This window comes from Simochromis diagramma, unplaced genomic scaffold (genome assembly GCF_900408965.1).
Source record: "Simochromis diagramma unplaced genomic scaffold, fSimDia1.1 OVJJ01000321.1, whole genome shotgun sequence".
In the NCBI taxonomy this organism is placed as follows: domain Eukaryota; kingdom Metazoa; phylum Chordata; class Actinopteri; order Cichliformes; family Cichlidae; genus Simochromis; species Simochromis diagramma.
The window spans coordinates 11,707,788-11,727,074 of record NW_024386772.1 but is presented as its reverse complement, the minus strand read 5'-3'; the positions used below and the strand labels follow the sequence as shown (position 1 = coordinate 11,727,074).

Below are 19,287 nucleotides of genomic sequence, written 5' to 3'. Positions count from 1 at the left end.
TCTCCTTGAATGCACCAACTCCAACACGTAGGGGAGTCAGAAGGGTACATCTCAATAAAAACCACCATGCAGTGAAACAGAATTAATTTTAGTTATGCGTTTAGCCCAGAGCACACAGACAAATTTCTGCATGAGCCACAAATAAAAATCAATGTCAGCGTCTTTATTAAAAAACTAATACATCAAGTGTGTTTAAGGCAGCTGAGCTCTCTGCGACACGCCAAATCTATCTTTAATAGATTTTTCACTCATCACGATTATTATTGAGTGGGTGGACTTTAATTAGAGAAATATTGTCATTTCTGTTATAGGATGGGTGTTTGTTGGAGAACACTCCTAATGAGCTAATTTGTCTTAAATATAAATATATTTTTTAAAAGTGAAATTCCATTTAATTGACATTCCAACTAGTTTGTGTTTAACCTGATTTATTGACTTTTGTTCCCTTCTTCTTTTAACTATTGTTTTTATTTGCTGCACCACTTTTTTGCACAATGTCTGAGTCTTTACTGGGTGGAATAAAAAAAAAAAAGGTTGTCCATACTTGTAGCCTAGCCTTACTCCAGAACTGATCAATAAGTCAACTTTGATCCCTGGCATCTCTTAAAACTTCCAAGTCCAGGCACGCTGCACGCACTGTTCAAGCAGGGCTGCTCTGCACATGCTTTGTACTGGGTTGAAGATATTTTGCTAAAGTACTTTACAAATGCATTTCCAAACAAACAGAACACAGAGACCTCATGTGCACCTGTAAACCTAAGATAACTTTTTTAGTTCTTTTCCTGAGAATAATGCAAATGCCATCCTGGGTGAAAAGCGGGAATGAAATGTCATGATGTGTCAGAGTTCCTGAGACTCTATAATTATGCAATCATTTGAAGGAGTCTTGAGCAGCGGTTGACACAGTCGCGCACAGGTTGGCCTCTTATTCTGGAGACTTGTCAGTTATTTGCTCAAAACCTCTGCAAGCACTTATTTCGAGAAGCTATTAAGAGTTTTAATTTGAAAAAAAAATAAACTTTTCTTTTAAAATGAACAAACATCCACCGACAGAATATTCTAGGTGAAACTCTTCATGCTTCATTTAAGTAGTACAACACCACAACTAAATGACTGAAGTATTTTCATCCAGAAGAACAAAAATTGCTCTGTGTTGAGTGCAGAGTAAGAGCAAATCATGTTTTCACTTTTATAACAACCATTTCAAATATTCTTTATGCTCTTTTTCTGATGTACTCCATTCCATTTCACAACTGTGGACAACTGTGTTTCATTTTCAACTTGCAGGAATTGTTCCTAACTTTTATTTTGGTATGCATGCCTTGCTATATAAGCTTTGATACAACCCAACAGAAAATCACAGATGCCCAGTTGAATGATTTTGGGCTGCTGTCGTGCATATTTTAAGCCTACTATTGCTAATCTGTCTTTACAGATTCATAAAAACAGCATTTGTGAAATTGACTAAACCACATGTAATGGACTGTAAAGACTTCGAGGGCAGTGTAATGTAGCAACAGAGCTTCAAAAGGTAAGCAGAAAAATTCACACCTCCTTGTTTTTAATAAGAGAAGCACCTCTTTCTCCTGTCCAGTTTCTTCTCTCTTCACAAATAAACCAATATGCCCTCTGCCTCTTTCTCTGCCTTAGATCTTGTCTGCCTCTCTTGTTGTTCTGAGAACTGACCCTGCCAGGCCTTTCTGTGTTTACCACTCTCAATTTAAGGTTGTTGTCACTCTTATCCTTCTCAGTTCTTCAAGTTGTTTTCAGTTTCTGGTATCCTAATAATCCAATAATCTGACACGCAGCTTTTTCTGTTTCAGGCTAAATAGCATTGATTCTGGTTTAATGACATTTTTATTTATTTAAATGAATATCCAATAGTTTATGTGTTTGTTTCTTGTCTTTGCCTTAAATTTGCTCCGTCTAGTTTTTGTAGGGTCTGTGTTAAAACTGTCTTTTATTTAGCTCGCCTCTGTCAGCCTTTCAGCTTAAGGTCACAGGGCTCCTTTCCACCTTTTCCTCTTTGAAGCTTTTCCATTGATTGGAGTTGGGCTTACTGGCTCTAAGATGTTTATAGAATGTCTTTTTGTTATAGCTTTATATCAGAAGTGAAATCGGTCCATTCATAATGAAGGATAAACTGTGTTTTGCTTCATGGTGGATTATTATGACAAGCAACTGTTATCTCGTAACTTTGCACTGCAAGCAACAATGTTATAGAAAGTGAAACTGGTCCATTAAGAATACATTTGTACACTGTACACATTCGTACAGCCCGATCCGATGGGGAGGTGTGGGAAGCCAGATCGGGCGCCCCCCTTTCGGCTCTCCTCTCTGCTCTCTCCTATCTTATCTTACTTACTTGTCTTACTTCTCTCTATCACCTTTTCTGTCCCTTTGAAGAAATGAGGCTCCATAAATGTTAAAGAGGTAAGTATTTCTCAGTTGCAGTGAATAGATAGAATAAACTGTAGAAAACTAAACAGCAGAAAGAAGAAGAGAAATAACAATTTTAACATAAACCAGTGACACACTCCAGGGCCTGATTAACCCTGGCAGGGCCTCCTTGGATGAGGATGTCCAGTGACAAATGGCAGAAACACCCAATGAATCCAAGGTCCACTACTGACGATGTGTCCCAAATTTCAGTATAATAATTTTTATCAGATCTCTAATCCCTAAACCTAGCCAAGGAAAAATGGCAGATTAGCTTGGGTAAAAGAACAAAAGTTGAGGCACACAACGATGTTTGCCGCTGGTAATGTTTCTGGGCTGCTTTTCCTCATAACAGCCATCCCTCAAGATTTTCTCCATTTAAAGCCATGCATTGTCAGGGATTGTAACATCTAGTCCTTTTACTGAATCTGTGTGTCTGAATTTGTAACCCTCACATTTAAACCCTCAACACCGGTCATCTCTGACCTCTTCCCCTCCAAGATGACATCCAATTCAAAGAAACAAAAAGACATTCAGCTGCACAGCGTGTCTACCCTAAAGCCACTGTGTGTATTTGCGTGTTGTGTGTGTTCTACTGGAAAGCTGCTGCCAATCCAAGGAATTAGCTGAACTTTCTTTAAACTTCATTTGCATAAAGGCTTAGAGAGTCTTGACCATCTGCTTAAAACGACCACTTTGTTTTCTTGTCTAAGGTGTATACTTTTGAGATACTCTAGCAGATCTAATTAAAAAAAGAAGAAAGCCAAGCGCGTGGTAATCTAGCACAATTAAGTTTACCGTAGTGTTGCCGTTTCTTTCCTCCAGAACACCGACACGCATCTAGAACAAACACAATTGTTGTGAAAGCCTTTCTTTTAGTTTCAGTGTTGCTTAAAATTTTCCTTGCAAATGCTTTCAGAGATCTTTGGCACTTTCACTGAAATGTCAGACACAGTGCACAGTTATTATGCTTTGTAGAGATGCGGTTGTATGTGTGTTTGCCTTTGTGTGTTTCTCGGTGCCGTTTCTGTCTGTGCAATTTTCCTCCTCGAGTCAGACCAGGAGAGAACTGAAATTCTCAGGAAAAAATTATTTTGCTGTGGACCATAAATATTTGAAATCGCTAAGAGATGACAGAAGGATGGCAACTAGTAACCTGAAAATGTGGCTGTGGCAAAAACACGCCTTTTTCTTGAGAATGATCTGTAAATGCCAGCTGAGCCCACTCTAAAACCCGTGTTTCTTAAAATGATTAATGAAGGTCATGTCAGTCGCAGAGTGCTGTTTTACTACCAGGTGTTTGTGCTTGTTGCAGCAGGATATGGTATTTTCACTGATTATTGCTGCATAGAAAGAACTAAGTGAGGTACACAGTGCCATCCAGTGTGGTGAATGGGAAAATCCTCTTCTTATTAGAAAAATGACTTATTACGGCAGGATCAAGGAGATATTGCACGTAAATATCGTAAGTATAGCAATTAGCAAAGTTAATACAACTGTATTTAAACTGTAATGCTTTTCATTTGAAAGTAATATTTGCTGAAATATTATTTAGCTCTAACAATCAAGACACAGGCAGCTGGCATCACTGCAACATCTGGGCTTCCAGATGTAACAAAATATTGACAGTGCCAGCGGCACTGGTTATCCCTCTACTTTATGCTACTGGAAGCAGATCTGAAATCATCACTGATGGTAAATGTTAAACTGAAGTCATTTCACGTTTTAATCACAGCTCACCACACTTCTTTGTTGGAGTTCCCCGCACAATGAATTAGTAGTCATAAAAGTCAGATGGCATAATGTTGGCTTCTGATACATTACAATGATGTGGCAGATTTTTACGGTTAGGATTAGGACTCAGGAGCTCTACGCCAACCGATGATCAGCTCACAAAAATTTCACACACGTCCTCTAAGCCTGACCCACAGCTGTAAATCTCAAAGACAACAGTGATATTATAAGTTTTTATTGTCAACATTTGTCAAAAATCATCATCATAAAGCAAAGATCGTAAAACGATGCCTATATATACATATATTAGATACATTCTAAAATATGGCCAGAGGTTCTCTATAGAGCTGTTACAGGATGTATAGGTAACCAAACTTTTTTATAACTAAAACTAATCCAGATTGCACACAACACAAAACCACTCGTTTAGACATTCTGCTGAAACTATGGTAGATTTTATTACCTTCTGGGAAATATCCAACAAAAATCTACAGAATTAATTGTTTACATTTTTTGGTTGTCCTCTTTAGTGCACAACAACATCTGTTCTAATTAACTCTGGGCAGCTTGTACCCTTAGCGATTTGTTGTAATCATTTTAGTGAGTCCTGTGAGAGATTTTAGTCATAATATGAAGAGTTTCCCAAAAAAAGAAAAGGATTTTGCAGCTAAGGGTCAACTTCAAGCCAATTATTAGTGCTTCATAAGCAGCACCGGGTAGGTAGGTTTTAGGAAGATTCTACTGATTTATTAAACGTACTAACTTGCTGTTGTATCCAAAGTTAATTAAGAAGATCATTCGGTTTCAGTGGGGTGTTGCTGGCCTTTCTATACACAATGACTGGACGCAAAGGTGGAACAACATGTTTTCCAACAACTATAAAGATTTCTGAAGGAGTTTGCAGGAGCTGGGTCTAACCAGCAACCACTAGGCAAGCAAAGTGCATGCACCTTTACTCTAGATGATTAAATATTCTCATCTAAGTTTGAGCAAATGGATGGAAAACAAGCATCCTGGAAATCAATCTTTGCAGTGTTTTTCAAAAACATCTGTTGTCAAAATCCATTATATTTTCTTATGTGGCTACCAGCCTCTCAACATGAAAACAGGACATAACTGGATATACAGTGCAGTGTAGATTAAGGCCCCTAGGCAGATCACCAGAGAAGCACTTCTGAGTTTACATCAGATACATTAGAAAGATCCATCCGATACTTTAAATCTCCTCCGACTTCTTTCTCACTATTCCCTGATGTGAATAAATCATAAATAATTTTTCTGCCGACATTCTTTATTCCTAAAGATGTCTGAACTTCTTCTTTGTGTAGCACATATTGTATATGTCTCAATGTTTGCAGTGAGCCTAGTTTTGGTGTTCTTTGCATTTCCATTTTCAGCCTGTCCACTTATTTTAAGGTCTATCATTTTTTAAAAATAAAATCAATAAATGTTTCATTAAGACAAATGAAAGCGATAGTGGTACCAACTATGTGCTGTTTTTAAAGTCAGTGGTGCATCACCTTTCATTAGAATGATTCAATCAATGAACTATTCTTGTTGAATGTGTTAAAGTCAGAGCGTAACTCGAAATCATTTAAAAGCTCTACGCAAATGCCGAGAGGTTTTACACGTCAGGCTTTCATAAACATGGACAATGCTAGCTGTATAGCACTGTACATAAACCAAACCAAACCAAACGTGTTTCTATACATAGGTAAATGTTTTTTTAATTAAGCCTAAGGATCCAGGGATAATGACACTGACTTGTCATTATCTGTGTTTTGTTTTTTTTTGTTTTTTTTTTTTTTACTTTTGGAGATGTAACCTATTAAACTTCAGCTTCAACAGAAGATGATTTTTGTTGCTATCTATTAACAAACTCTCTGGGTAGGTTAAGCAGAAAATTTGTCAAAGTAACAGCAAACAGTGAGAGGTGCTTACATTCTTGGCAGTAACACCCTGTGTTGTGACCGGTTGGTATGGCTGCCCTCAAAGATATAAGGTTGCATATTGAACAAAGCCTGACTGAAAGAACCGTGATAACATCTCTTGTCTCCCCATTTGTGAAATTACAAAAAATGACACATTTTTCACACAGTATGTGTCGTTTGATGTTGGCATTTTTGAAAGACAAAACATCAAAGAAACATCTTTCTAAAGTGTTCACTTCTTCCCAATTTCAAAAGAAAAAAATCAAGCCAAAAAAAAAAAAAGGAAAACAAAACAAAAAAGGCAGGAAAATCTTTTCCAGTCAGTCTGCTTCATATGACCTGGTAAAAGCACATCCTGCCCTTGCATTATAGGCCATCACTGAAGACCCACATTGAAGGGAATCAGTACTCCCAGAGAGAAGATGCATCGACAGATTTGCCATCACACATAAGTGTGCCTCCCTGGTCTCCACGAAGGTACTTGTCATTGGAGCCCTTGATGGCGACACGTCCATGTTCCAGGAACTCAAGGAAAAAATTCTCTGACTTTTCTCCATCTGAGCACACCAGGCCACTGCTAGAGACATACCAGAACTTTCCATTCACACCTACAGAAGAATACACATCCATTAATAATACAATTAATAGCTATTACATGGCAACAAAATGCAAGTGTACTCATTAAAATGTAATATGTTGTGGACACACTGACTTTTTATATTGTAGGCGCCGTCGTTGAAAATCAGTGTGAAGATGTCATAGACGGATCGATTCGCATCTAGAGTGTTGGAGTTCTTGTGGTGACACACAAAGCCATTTTCTCCACGAAGGATCAGCATAGGGCGGTTGATGAGTTTCATCAGGAGCAACTCATCATCAGCTGAAACGAAGGATAAATACGTGGTGGGAATTTCAAACAGACACAGCTGACTCTCCAGCATCTTGCTTAAAGGCACGTACCCACTGTATCGCTGACTGCGGAGAGCTGCCCGTTCTTCTTTGTACACACGTACTTTCCATTGCTTGCTTTGAGCGCTACTCTTTGTCCCCTCCATTCAATATCAAACATTGTGTTGACCTCACTGGGTAAAAGACATAAACAGGCAGAAGGAGAATCAGACGTGAGATATAGACTTACCAGGATTTCGACATTGATTACCTATGAAATGCATTTTGAAAACCACAAGAAGTTCTGAAATGACACACTGGAGTGTTTTCCACAACTAGAGGCAAATCTTCCTTGGGGCAGTTAAGTGTCACCGTTAACTGTGATTTTCTTGTGCTTAGATTTAAGGACAAAAACCACTTGGTCAGGATTTATAAAAGGCAACAGTTTGGATTGATAATACCAATAATAACAACTGCACTAACAACCAAACCAATGGGAGGATAACCTGTGTCTACAACTAAGTTACAATTGTGAACAAACCCAATCTAATTAAAATAACAACTCATCAGGAATGGTAACATTTTAGAGTTAAATACAATTCTTAAACACACAAAGTGCACACTTGAGAACTCTTGAATTTAGTAACTCGAAGAACACACTTTAGTTGTGACTTGCACAACAACTGTGTTTCTGTATCCTTTTTTCCTCCACTCAACCCCAGCCGGTTACAGCAGATGGCTGCCCCTCCCTGAGCCAGAACCACTTTCTTGTTAAAAGAGTTTTTCCTTCCCACATTCCTTCGTCTTGAGGAAACTATTGTACTGATTTGTCTCTATATAAATAAAATTGAATTGAATCAATAGCATATTTTGGATGATACCTACATATCAACGCTTCATTTCATCAGTAATTCAGAAGTTTTTTTGATCGAATACCCGTCTTCAGGCCTTTTTCACTTGGGTTTAGTTATTTTGTTGTTGTTTTCACCAAACACTTTTCTAATCTTCAGATCATGGACTTGTTATCCTGACATTCTCTTGTAAAATTTTGAATTTATTGTTCACACATTGATTGCATGACACGGAAGCAGGAAAACAGCCCCAGGCTATGATGTTTTGCTGTTTGGGTGTAGTGTTGTTTTTTTGTCTTCCCAATTATTGGGGATTTGTGACAAAATTTTTTACTTTTGTCTCCCCCCACAGGACATTGTCCCAAGTGTTATAGTATGTCTTTTTGGACTGAATAATCAGGGTTTTTTCACTCTGTCCAGAATATTCTTTGTGTGATTTTTAGCAGAGTAGTAACAGAGTAGTGCAAGTCCTGAATTTTCTCTATATGTGGACAGTTTGTCTTATTCTGGACTGAAAAACATTTTCAGTCCAGTATATGTTTGTAGCATTGTATGTTGTAACATTTTCTAGTTTTGTGTATCTCTCTAATGCTTCTTTTAAGGTGCTATAAAACTGATTTTGCCATACTTCACACCATACTACTCAAAAAGAACAGATTGTCATTAATCAGACTTCATATGTTCTAAAATTATTGAGAGGAATATATATCAAGTCACATGTTCCATCTTATGTATAGAGTAGTTTGTTAAACTTGAAGCGATAGCACCTCACAGTGGCCTGTGAGGCCATGATTTAATTGGATGAAACAGTGTAGTTAGCATGCTAATTTCAGTAGATATGTCTGCAGCACACAGTGCAAAGACGTGTCTAGCATAACATGGATACTGTTTATTATTTCTTCACGTTAGTATACAGGTTATACATAGCTCCTGCACAGCTTTAATAGCTACTTACACCTCTGTGGCAGTGGATTGGATCTCTCCATGAGTCACTAATGTCCAGTAGGATCCGCCATTGGTTCTGAACATAGACTTTTTGCTTTCCTTATCTATCTCCATCTGAAAGGTCTCCATGTCTGTCTCCACGTCCTGATTGGCTGAAATACTCACTCCTAGTAATAAAGGGAGGAAGAGATAACATTGATAAGTGTGTCTTGGTTAAATGGATTTTTTATTATCATTTTTTTTATTGGTTTATATGGTTTACTGGTCGGAATGCCCTTTGCTTTTTATTGAGTGATAGATACTCAAGCTATAGCATTGCCAAACAGATTGTTTGTGCATAACGGTAATCCACAATCGTTTTAGTTGCTCCAAAGGTTTTAGCAACAAAAGTGTTTCTGTCGCTGTTGACTCCAGTGCATGCTACCATCTGCTTCAAGACTGCAGCTTGCTCTAGTCTGTTATATATCAGCTCTGCTAACCAAGGTATGTGTGATAACAGGACAAGTTGAATAATATGTGCTAAAATGAATATTACATTTGCATTTACCCTATTCTAAATGTTACACTCACAACAAGTCTCAAGTATGAATCTTATGTGCCTTGTAATCTTTTTGATGCCTGGTTGGTTTTGAGTAATAGGTACACTGCAGAATTTTTTTTTTTTTTAAAATTAATTTTTTTCCCTGTCCCGTTTGGATCTTTAGCCATCAGAATTGTTGTCTGCAGGCCAAGAAAGATGCCAAGCGGATTCCCTTTACCAATTGGATCATCATGGCCTTGCCATATTGGTCCATTTGATTGACCTTTATTATAAGTATGTATTTATTTGATTTGATTTTCGGTTGTTACAGACGGGACAGACATGACTGGGGGATAGGACAGGGAGAAAGAATGAAAGAAAGAGAGGGAGACAAAGAAAAATAGAGGGGAGAAGAGATGGTGAGAAAGGGGGGAAGAAAAAAAAAGAAAAACAAACAAAACACCTGGATCACCTGTATGGAGATAAGAAAACACAGAAGGGAAAACAAACAAAAAAGAGCAACATAATAAATACAACACCATCACAATAAACTAGCTAACAGTAGATAATAGTACATACTAAGTATTACATGTTATTGTGTAGTATGCAAGATTGACAGCGCACAATGTGCTTTGAGGTCGCAGCCAAGAAAGATGTAGAGCCCCAAACGAGAGGTCACCCAGTAGCCACGGAGCAGAGGCCAGAGGGGGTTGCAGTGATGTGCCTGCGGGCTCTGCCGGCAGCCAGCTGTGCCAGAGAGGACCGGGCCTCAGGCCCAGAGGCCTGAGGGCACCCCACCCTCCGGAAGGGGCCCAGCTGGGCCACAGGTGCCAGGCCCCGCCAATCGGCCACAAGGAGTGAGTCGGCACATACATGAGCGCCCAGCCCCAGCCCCAGACACCAAGAACCACCAACACACCAACGTCTGAGGGCATCAGCCACTGGCAGGGAGTGTGGTGAGGGGAGATAGGCCTCCATACCTCGGAGAGCCTGAGATGTTCCCAGAGAGGTAGAGTCTAAGACCCAAGCTGACATATAGACACAGACGAACAGGCGCACGCAGACTCAAGCGTGCATGCCCACCCCCATATACATAAATAAATACTCGGCACTCACCCAACGTGGAGACAGACACAAATAGACACTGTACACACATTCACACTCCCCAAACATACTCTATATCCCAGGTCCGGGTACCCCTGCCACTGCAGAATTTTTAAGATTTGCATTTGTTGAATTTCTAAGGTAAGTTGCATGCTTTTGCCTTTCTTCCCTACCAGTGAACCATATAATCCATCTATCAGTCTTTCAGACCCTAAGGTCTCAATACGGTTTGACTAAGAAATCAGTTTCCCGGCACTGCAGCTTTTCAGCCAATACCCAGCATTTGCTTTCTTAAACAAATTTCATGACCTCATCTCACGTGACCTGTTTTTCTCCTGTTCTCTAACCACAGGTGCCTCACTTGCAGTGAGTCTATTGTTTCAGCCCCTAATCCGCATGTCACATAAACTCTGGTGGTAACACAGACACGTATAACTGAACTGTGTCTGCTGTAGTTCAAATTAGATGCCACAGAAATATCCTTTAACCTCTCTCTTAATCCCGTTACAACCCTAATCCCCCTCAGTCACCCCTCCACCCTTCCTGTTCATTCGCTTGCTGTAATTCCCTGAGTGGTGAAATGCAAATCTGCACGGCAGGGTCCAGTAAGCAGCTTTCAGAGCCTTGTTCCTTAAAGAAACGTGGAGCTGCCACAAGGCAAAACAGTACTGGCGAAAATTAGTCTTAACCTTCTGTTATGTAGATGAACTGTCAGGTTGCTGAAAGATTTCCCTCATAGTAATCTCTTTTAATGCAGAATATTATTCTTGCATAATGTCTGCAGCCCAACATTAGTCTGAGAATCCCCTTCCCACTTTTCACTATAGAGGTAATTTAACAACAGAGTTGTCCTACAGTGATAGTTGTTTGAATTATTGTTTTAATTGACTCTTAAAGCTTGAGAAAAACTTGGAAGAAGAAAAAACTATCTTCTCCTTGTCCTGCTTCATCTGCATAATATTACTGGGCAGAGCAGATCACATCAACCAGCCTGAAAGAAGATCATGTGCCTGAGCTGTCTGCTAAGGCCTGGCTATAGCTGCTAACACCTCACTGTCACAGTAGTTAACTATAGATCCACATAATGTGGAGAAAGGTAAAAGGTAAAGAGCGTGTAGCTGTAAGGCTTAAAGTCCATTGATGGTAATTGACACCACTGGGGCACAGATCTCTCCTGGAGTCATTTGCACACTACTTAATCTTCAATGGACACAGTGGAAATGACAAAGCCCATTACTGCAACTGCCTTCACAGTTGCCATCAACCATTCCAACATCCAGGCAAAAGTGGCAGAGCTTTATATTCCTAACTGGTAAAATATAACTCATTGCTTTTTTTCTAGTTACTACAATATAGCTATAAAGATGTATTTTTGTAAACCTAGACCAAGTGAAGTTCATTATCATAGACAGAGGCAATGTTCTACTCAGAAGACAAGTCATGACCTCAATTGTGCTGGTTTGAACTGTTTTGCTTTGGCTGAACTCTCAGATAACCCCAATAGCTACACCTAGAAAACAATCAACGTAGCCATCATAGCTTAGTTCTTGAATTACTTTGCAAAGTCCCTGCTGATTTAAAGAGAGGCATAATGCTGCAAAGAGACTACTTATCAGAAATCAAATGTACTTGGATAAAAATATTATTCCATATAATCAGAAATAGAACTTGTTCTTTCCTTTGTCGTGTAGTTATTCTAGCTGTTTATCTCACATTTTTATGCTCTTTTTGGTGTCTGCTTGTTACAATTAATGCATGAATGTTTGCCTAAAGATTTTATGTCTTTGCAAATGCTTAAATCAAATTGTTTACCCTCTCAGACTGTCGCTCATTAAAGTTATCCCCTCTTTAATGATTTTGAATCTGATACTCAGTTAAGAAAAGTAAACTGTAAGTATAGCCTTCTGTTCATCATTTAAGAAAGCAGAGCTGTAATGACACGAAGAACATACTTATTTGTATTACACTGCATTGGATCCAAATTACCTTGCTTGACTGAAACAAATCTTTTATTTGCAGCTTGAAAAACTACTTGTGGATGACTCTCTTCCAGATCGAACAGCTCGTCTTTTCCAGGCTTGGAGCATCGGCCTGACCGCAACGTTCCTGTGGGTCCCACCGGGGCCAGGTATTTCCCGTCACAGTCCTTAAAGGCCAGCTTGCCAGATTTTAGCTCTAGAGTGAAGCTAGTTGCATTGGTATTCTCCTTCACAAGTTTGCCGTCGTTGCTGAGGAAACGGCTGTCACAGGTCTTCAGGCTGTACTTGCCATCGAGGTATACCAAGGTGACGAGGGAGTCCACTCCCCAGGGAATGTTGCTGTCCACAGATATCTCTCCATCTGAAGCAGAGAGATGAGCATAGCGCTTACGTGCCACACTGAGAAGGCTGGCCTGTGGATGTAAAGCCAAATGGACGGCCCACAGCTCTTGTTCCCCAATGATTTGGGCAAAGCAGGACAAATAGTCTGCTGAGCCTCCAAAGTAACGTTGAAAAGGTTCTGATTGCAGAGCCCAGCGTCCGTCAGCTTGGGGCACGATAAGAAAACGGCATTCAGGATCACGCATCTCTGCCCCACATATGATCTTACCATCTTTATCAGAGGCCAGATAGCGTCCCAGGTGGCTGCGGAGGAAGACTACTTGCCCATCTTGCTCATCCTGCTCTAAGGTCCAGATCTGTTTCTTCTTCATGCTAGTAGCCGAGGCGTTTACCTTGAATCCAAAAGCCTCAGCCGTCAGGTAGCGGTTCTCATAGTTGATGAGGCCAAACTGCAGCTTCAAAGCTTTGTTAATTCCGTTTGTAGACATGCTTGGACAGGACGCACGTTACAGATTGCGTGTGGAGAAGGTTAGGACAGACAGAGTAATGAGAAATGAAGAAACTCAGGCATGAGACTGAGCAGTAACAAGTAAAATACTTGATTTCTCTCCTCTTCTGTCTCTCAAGCTGTGAAGTAGCTCCACTTATCTCCCTTGATGGAAGTCCTTGCTTCTCTTGTCACTTTCTCTGTTTCCCCAGAGGGCTTGCTCAGGCACTTGCTCTTGGTTCCCTAATGAGTTAGGATTAAAATCAGCAGGACACAGCTCCTCAATCCAACAAGCTGCTGACGTCACAAACCAGTGCACCAACCACAAGCCACCCCTCCTCCCTATTCTTCTCCAGCATGTTGTCTGTGCAGCTTCATTCCCCCTCTCTTCTGTATCTCCTGTTCTGCCATCTCCTCCTTCTTTTCCTTCTTGTCTTGCTTCCCTGTAACTCACATTGACACACTCATTTGTCAGCCTGACTCCTATTGGTTCTTACCTCTCCTTGTTTAGGTCCATATACTAGTAGCCACGCTATCCAGTCCCAGGATTATCCTAGCGTTGATCTGCTGGCGAACCTCAGTCTAATTGCAAAATGTCCAGAGAGTAAAGGTGCTTTTGGATGTTCCCCACTTTTTCCTTCTCCTTTGAGTCCCCTTACAAATAGATTTTTTTCAATGATTAAGCAGGTTTTAAAAGTGCAACTTTTGCATTGACATTTTTAAAGACACTACTTATCTATGAGGAGCATTCTCCTCATGAAGCGTCTCTTTTCCATTGCAATGGGCCAGCATTTATGTATATGGCTAATTTAGAATCCCAATGCCTAGAGAACTATAATGAAAGTAAAGTTGTAAATGTTATCTTTATAGCAACAGTTTGCTACACACAGGTCCCTAGAGACTTTCTTGGAACCTTTGTTTCCTTCACAAATTCAAATATCTGAGTCAAAGTCTGTAAGCTCACCCAAGAGGGATTTGAATAGCACACATTTGAATGCACATTTGCCTTTTTCTTCACTCTCATATTGGCTGTGTTTTAACCTTCTTCTTTTTGATCCTGCCGAACCCTTCGCTGTTATCCCGCCAGACAATTAATAATAGAGGACGCAGCTCAATACACTGGCACGCACTGTGACCTTTGTAACAGTGCGTGCTAATATCTACTTTAGTAAGAGTATTACCGCCCTCTTTCACCCTCTTTTAAGGATGTTGTGGGTAATACCAAAAAGAACTGTAATATTGCAAATCCACAAAACTATGTGATTAGGATTGTTTTGCAAAGCTAAATTCTGAGGGTATTATTTCGACTTAATAACCTTTAATGGTAATTGCTCTCATCTATTATTAAGAGTGATTAGCATGGTGATCCCAGACCACCTTAGGGAGTTACCAGTATAATGTTAATCTAGGACAAAGGTTGGCAATAGCCCAAACCTAGACAGAAACTGCACCTAGAGAGCAAACAAATATGCTACGGTGATTCCAGTAATAATTTTTTATTGCTGGAGCTAAATTCTCGGCAATTAAATCAGTGTCACACAGGGTTACAGTAATTGAATCACTGAGAAGATGAGTGGTAGGAATGATCCTGAGTGCAACACTATGAAAACATTCTCAGAAACAGAGTGTAAAAAATGTACACATTATCCATATGTAAATCATACTGTCTTTCCCCTCTCTGCCTTTTTACTCTCCCTTCCAGTGTAGGCATTTTGGAAAAATATATAAACTATGTAGAATTTGTGAAAGGTTGTCTTTAAAACATGTAGGTTTACAGTCATGTGAAAATGATTGATTTACAGGGCTTTATGCAGTCCTGTCAAAACATGCTGAGAATCAAACATCTTGGTTAACTGATCATCAACAATTGTAACCATCTCTATAAAAGCAAAGGTTTTGGTAGTTCACTCCTTTGGACCGTTCGGTGTGTGTTAATCTTCCCACAATCTTCCCAGGAGTGGATGTCTCAGCAAATACATGCCAGGAGAAATCCTCTTCCCTCTATAAAAAACATGGCAGCATGGCTTAGGTTTGCAAAATTGCACCTGAGCTAACCACAAAGCCTCTGAACAAAGTGCCGTGGACAGATGTGACCAAAGTAAGGATATTTGGTTATAATGCACAGCACAGACGGCTTATACCAACTGTCAAGCGGTGGTGGAGCGGGTGATGATTTGGGTTTGTTTTACAGCCAGGCGAACAAGGCACCTTGCAGTCATTGAGTCTGCCATAAACTCATCTGGTAGACTCTAATGTGAGACCACTTGTCCAACAGTTAAAGCTTGGCCAAAACTGGGTCATGCCACAAGACGATGACCCAAACACAGCAGGAAATTGATAACAGAATGACTGCAAAAACAAAACAATCAAGGTATTGCATTGGCCTCAGTCAAAGTCCAGGCCTCAACCTGCCTTAAATGCTGCAGTGGGACCTTAAAAGACTTGTGAAAAAAAAAAAGCAGTGTCCACAAACTTTAATAAACTGAAGCAGTATTGTAAAGAAGTGTGGGACAGAATGTCTTCACAACGACGTGAGAGACTGGCAGAGTCATACAGAGGCTGCATTTCAGTTTTTGGGGTGTACACTTGCACATTGCCAATGGTATGCTAAGACCAGACAGTCTACAGCTAACCATGTTAGAGTCGTGTCAAATGCATGGATTCTGAGCCACTCCGTGCTCACTGCATGCTCACATGGTCATTGTCAAAAGGTATGTACACCCAAAAATAAAGCCTTTCCTATTATTTGTCTTGGATTGTGATCAGGATCACAATTTCCAAATAAACTAGTGATTGAGACTGTAAACTTATCAGGAAATTGCTTTCCCGTAGACAACTGGACTTATTTTTTACCTCCTGGTGGCTGTTAGAAGGAAGGCTATGCTTTCACTGAATGTTACGCCTATTTGTTGAAAGGACATTATTCCCTGTGGATCCACAAAGGAGCAATTATTACTGATTGATAATTAATTATTTTAATTATTTGATGAGTTTTCTGGAAAAGTCCTATCTCTAAACACACACACACACACACACACACACACACACACACACACACACACACACACACAGAACAACAACCAAACAGTTGTCTGTATTGAGAATTTCATTCTTCAGACTTGACAAAATATTGACTGCTCTGCTCTCAGTTGCCTTGAACTGTGCAGTCACACATTCACACTCAGTCTATCCCCATATTCACACACATGTATTCACTGTACATAATTTTCCATGTGTTTTTGGCCTCTGGTCACTGGGTGGCAGCATAACCTCACCCAGCACATAGTTGTTTACTTTTTAACAATAGATTACATATTAATAGCATCAGAGGAGATGCAATTGCAGAATTTATTTTAAAGGGGAGATGCAGACAAAGCACAAATTTCTCATGTCAAAATCTGTTTACTGGTCGTGGAGTAAAGATGCTAGAAAGTGAAAACAGCTGTTTAATGTATTCAGTGACTCTACAGTAGCTTTACATTTAGGAAAATCCCCACAGTCATGTCGCTTGAGTAAACGTCTTTTAAATTAATGGGGGTTTTTTTGTTTGTTACTTTGTTTTTAATTTACATTGTACATGTCATTGTTTTTTTTTCCCTTTTCGTTAAGTTAACAGACACCACAATGTAGCCTCTTGTGTGTATTTCATTGATGTTTAATATTTATGAAACAATAAATGATTCAAATGAAAATAGGCAAAAAATTTTCAGACTTCATAAAAGGCCGGCGAGGGTCAAAAGCACACCGGTTTGTTGATATTGATTTTATTTATTTATATCAACCTGCATTGTCCCATTTGTGTGATGATATGATATCAAATGTAAATGAATGCAGTAACACAACAAACTCAGTCTGGCTATTAGGAAAAAATATTTTAACACTAAACCTTTGATTTTAGATAATCTGAAAAATATGGTTGAAAAATATGCTTAAAAATAGGTATATTATCTTCACACACTGGCTAGAGAAGTTCAATTGATCGATGCCCAGTAGATGGCAGTGTTGGCTAGATTTTTCCCATGCCTTCCAAATTTGGATTCTAGTGCTCACTTGGTTATACTGTGAAATAGAAATGAGTCGCTTGGCTGGTTGAACACAAAGCAAAAGCTGAATTAATTCATGGCAAAGTGCCTCAAATTGATTTTAGGTATAAGAAGTGATGAACTGAGGTTTTTAAGCTGTCCGCTCCTGTTTCCGCTTGCACACAAGAATCCAGAAAAGCAGTGTGTTATGAAGCAATGCTGTCAGTGATGTGCCGTGAGTCTCTGATGATAGGAATAATGTTTAACTAATGAGGACAGTCTGTCTCCTGCCCTTCAGATGCCCCTACCCCCTGGCAAGTCGTGGTTGCCTGGTATTCAAGGAAACTTATGAGCCATAACTGTACATCATTTAAATTGTGGTGGTGTGGTGGACATCCCCAATAAGAGACAAAAATGTCTCTTTTAGTTGTCTTTGACTTCTCCTTTAACCATAACATGTGTTCGAATTTGCAATTAAACGTTAGTGAGAAAGAAATATTAATCAAACAAGGGGGTGAATGAAAGCAGCTGGCTAGTGCAAACATCCACAAATATACATATATGCAGCTCACACACATCAAATGAGGAGCTGAGGTCTGGCCCTGGGGCATGAACATGGATTAATGTGGCCAGCATGATTATTTAATTTATAACTGTCCTGGACCTTTTCAGATAAGACCATTTTTCAGGTTGCCATCCATTAGCACCTTAAGACTGCATCTATTAGGCTGCCAAGCACTCAGAGCTCCATTTAAAGGGCCAGAACCCTGCCTGTTTAGCTTGCACTGTAAAGCGCTTTGAGTCAAGCTTTCCTTGTGGCAAATTTAGACATGTCACATCCCAAAATACTAAAGTGCAAAATGTTTCAAATTATCTGAAAAACGACACTTTGGATGTTAAGACAGGATATAACTTTAAAGTTAAATGTCACGAGGAAGGTTCTTTCACCAATTCGTCTGAATCAGCTGGTGATCGTCAAATCTATCACTGGTAATTTCCTTTACAGTGTAGTCGTTGAAGTGGCTGAGAGTTCATAAAATCATAACTGTATAACTTGTAGCCCCACTTTTTATGTCCTATTTACAAGCAGTCAAAAATGTCCTCTCTTTGTTCTCCCGCGCTCCCTTTGGACCCTCCTCCGGCCTTCTGTAAAACCAGCAGAGGAAAATGGTCCACATGCAGTAAAAGTAAAATGTAAAATGGCTGCCTTGGCTGGGATTCTCCTTTCTCAGCAGCTTGGTACTCACTGACCCCATTAATCCATTCATTCATCTACAGGAAGATCCTTCCAAAGGCCGTTACGGCTCACCCTACTGCGTTTGCCCAGCCCAAACCAGCCCTGTCATGGTCTTCTCACTCACACTGCTGCCCGCTGTAAGAGGTTCTGGTCCTAGATCAGTGTAATTGGGACTGCCTTTTAAATTTAATACGAACAGCCATATAAATGAGACTTGAATTTAAAGCCTTTTACTACTTAGCTGTAACTCCGCACTTGTTTTGAAAGCTGTCATTTTCTTTTATGGTGACACCTCCCCATCCCCCAAACACACGCACCCAATCTCCTACCCCCTTACCGCAAATCTCAAAGTAGAAGCCTAAAGACAGAGAAGCGGCCTATAGCTTTAAGAATAGGTGGTAAAATGAAAACTTGAGCTTACTTTACTGTCAGCGTGTACCATCATTGGCAAAGATGGCTCATCTTTCAGCCAGAGCAGCCTGTAAATAGGTAAACAATAAATGAAGTTTCCGATTAATTAAACTGTTGGACTTTGTTCAGCTGTGTGCGCAGACTTGGCTCTCGCTGCGACGCAGGCTGGGTGCGCTTTAAGGGACAGGAGTGGGCTCGTGTTAATGTTATCCTTGGCTCACTGGCTTTGACATCAGGTCGAATATGAGGCCACAGCTGCTGCCATTCTGACAATTCAATGTGTCTTTCATAGAACGTGAGTGATCGTGTGAATTAGAAAGGCAGGTATGCGTGTCTGTCTGTAAAAACATGCCTGTGTGTGTGAATCAGTCTAGGTGGATGTGAGCTTGCATGCGTA

The 19,287-nt window shown here is 39.9% G+C and overlaps 1 protein-coding gene across 1 annotated transcript; it reads right to left on the bottom strand.

The window, feature by feature from the left end:
• Positions 1-5,967: 5,967 nt before the first annotated feature.
• Positions 5,968-13,592, bottom strand: fscn2a (fascin actin-bundling protein 2a, retinal). Its single transcript, XM_040049182.1, has 5 exons — positions 12,399-13,592; positions 8,799-8,955; positions 7,065-7,186; positions 6,817-6,984; positions 5,968-6,712 (listed from the first exon to the last, which is right to left on the bottom strand). Exons 1-5 carry the CDS (start codon positions 13,219-13,221, stop codon positions 6,507-6,509), a joined length of 1,476 nt encoding a protein of 491 aa, XP_039905116.1. The 5' UTR covers positions 13,222-13,592; the 3' UTR covers positions 5,968-6,506.
• Positions 13,593-19,287: the final 5,695 nt, after the last annotated feature.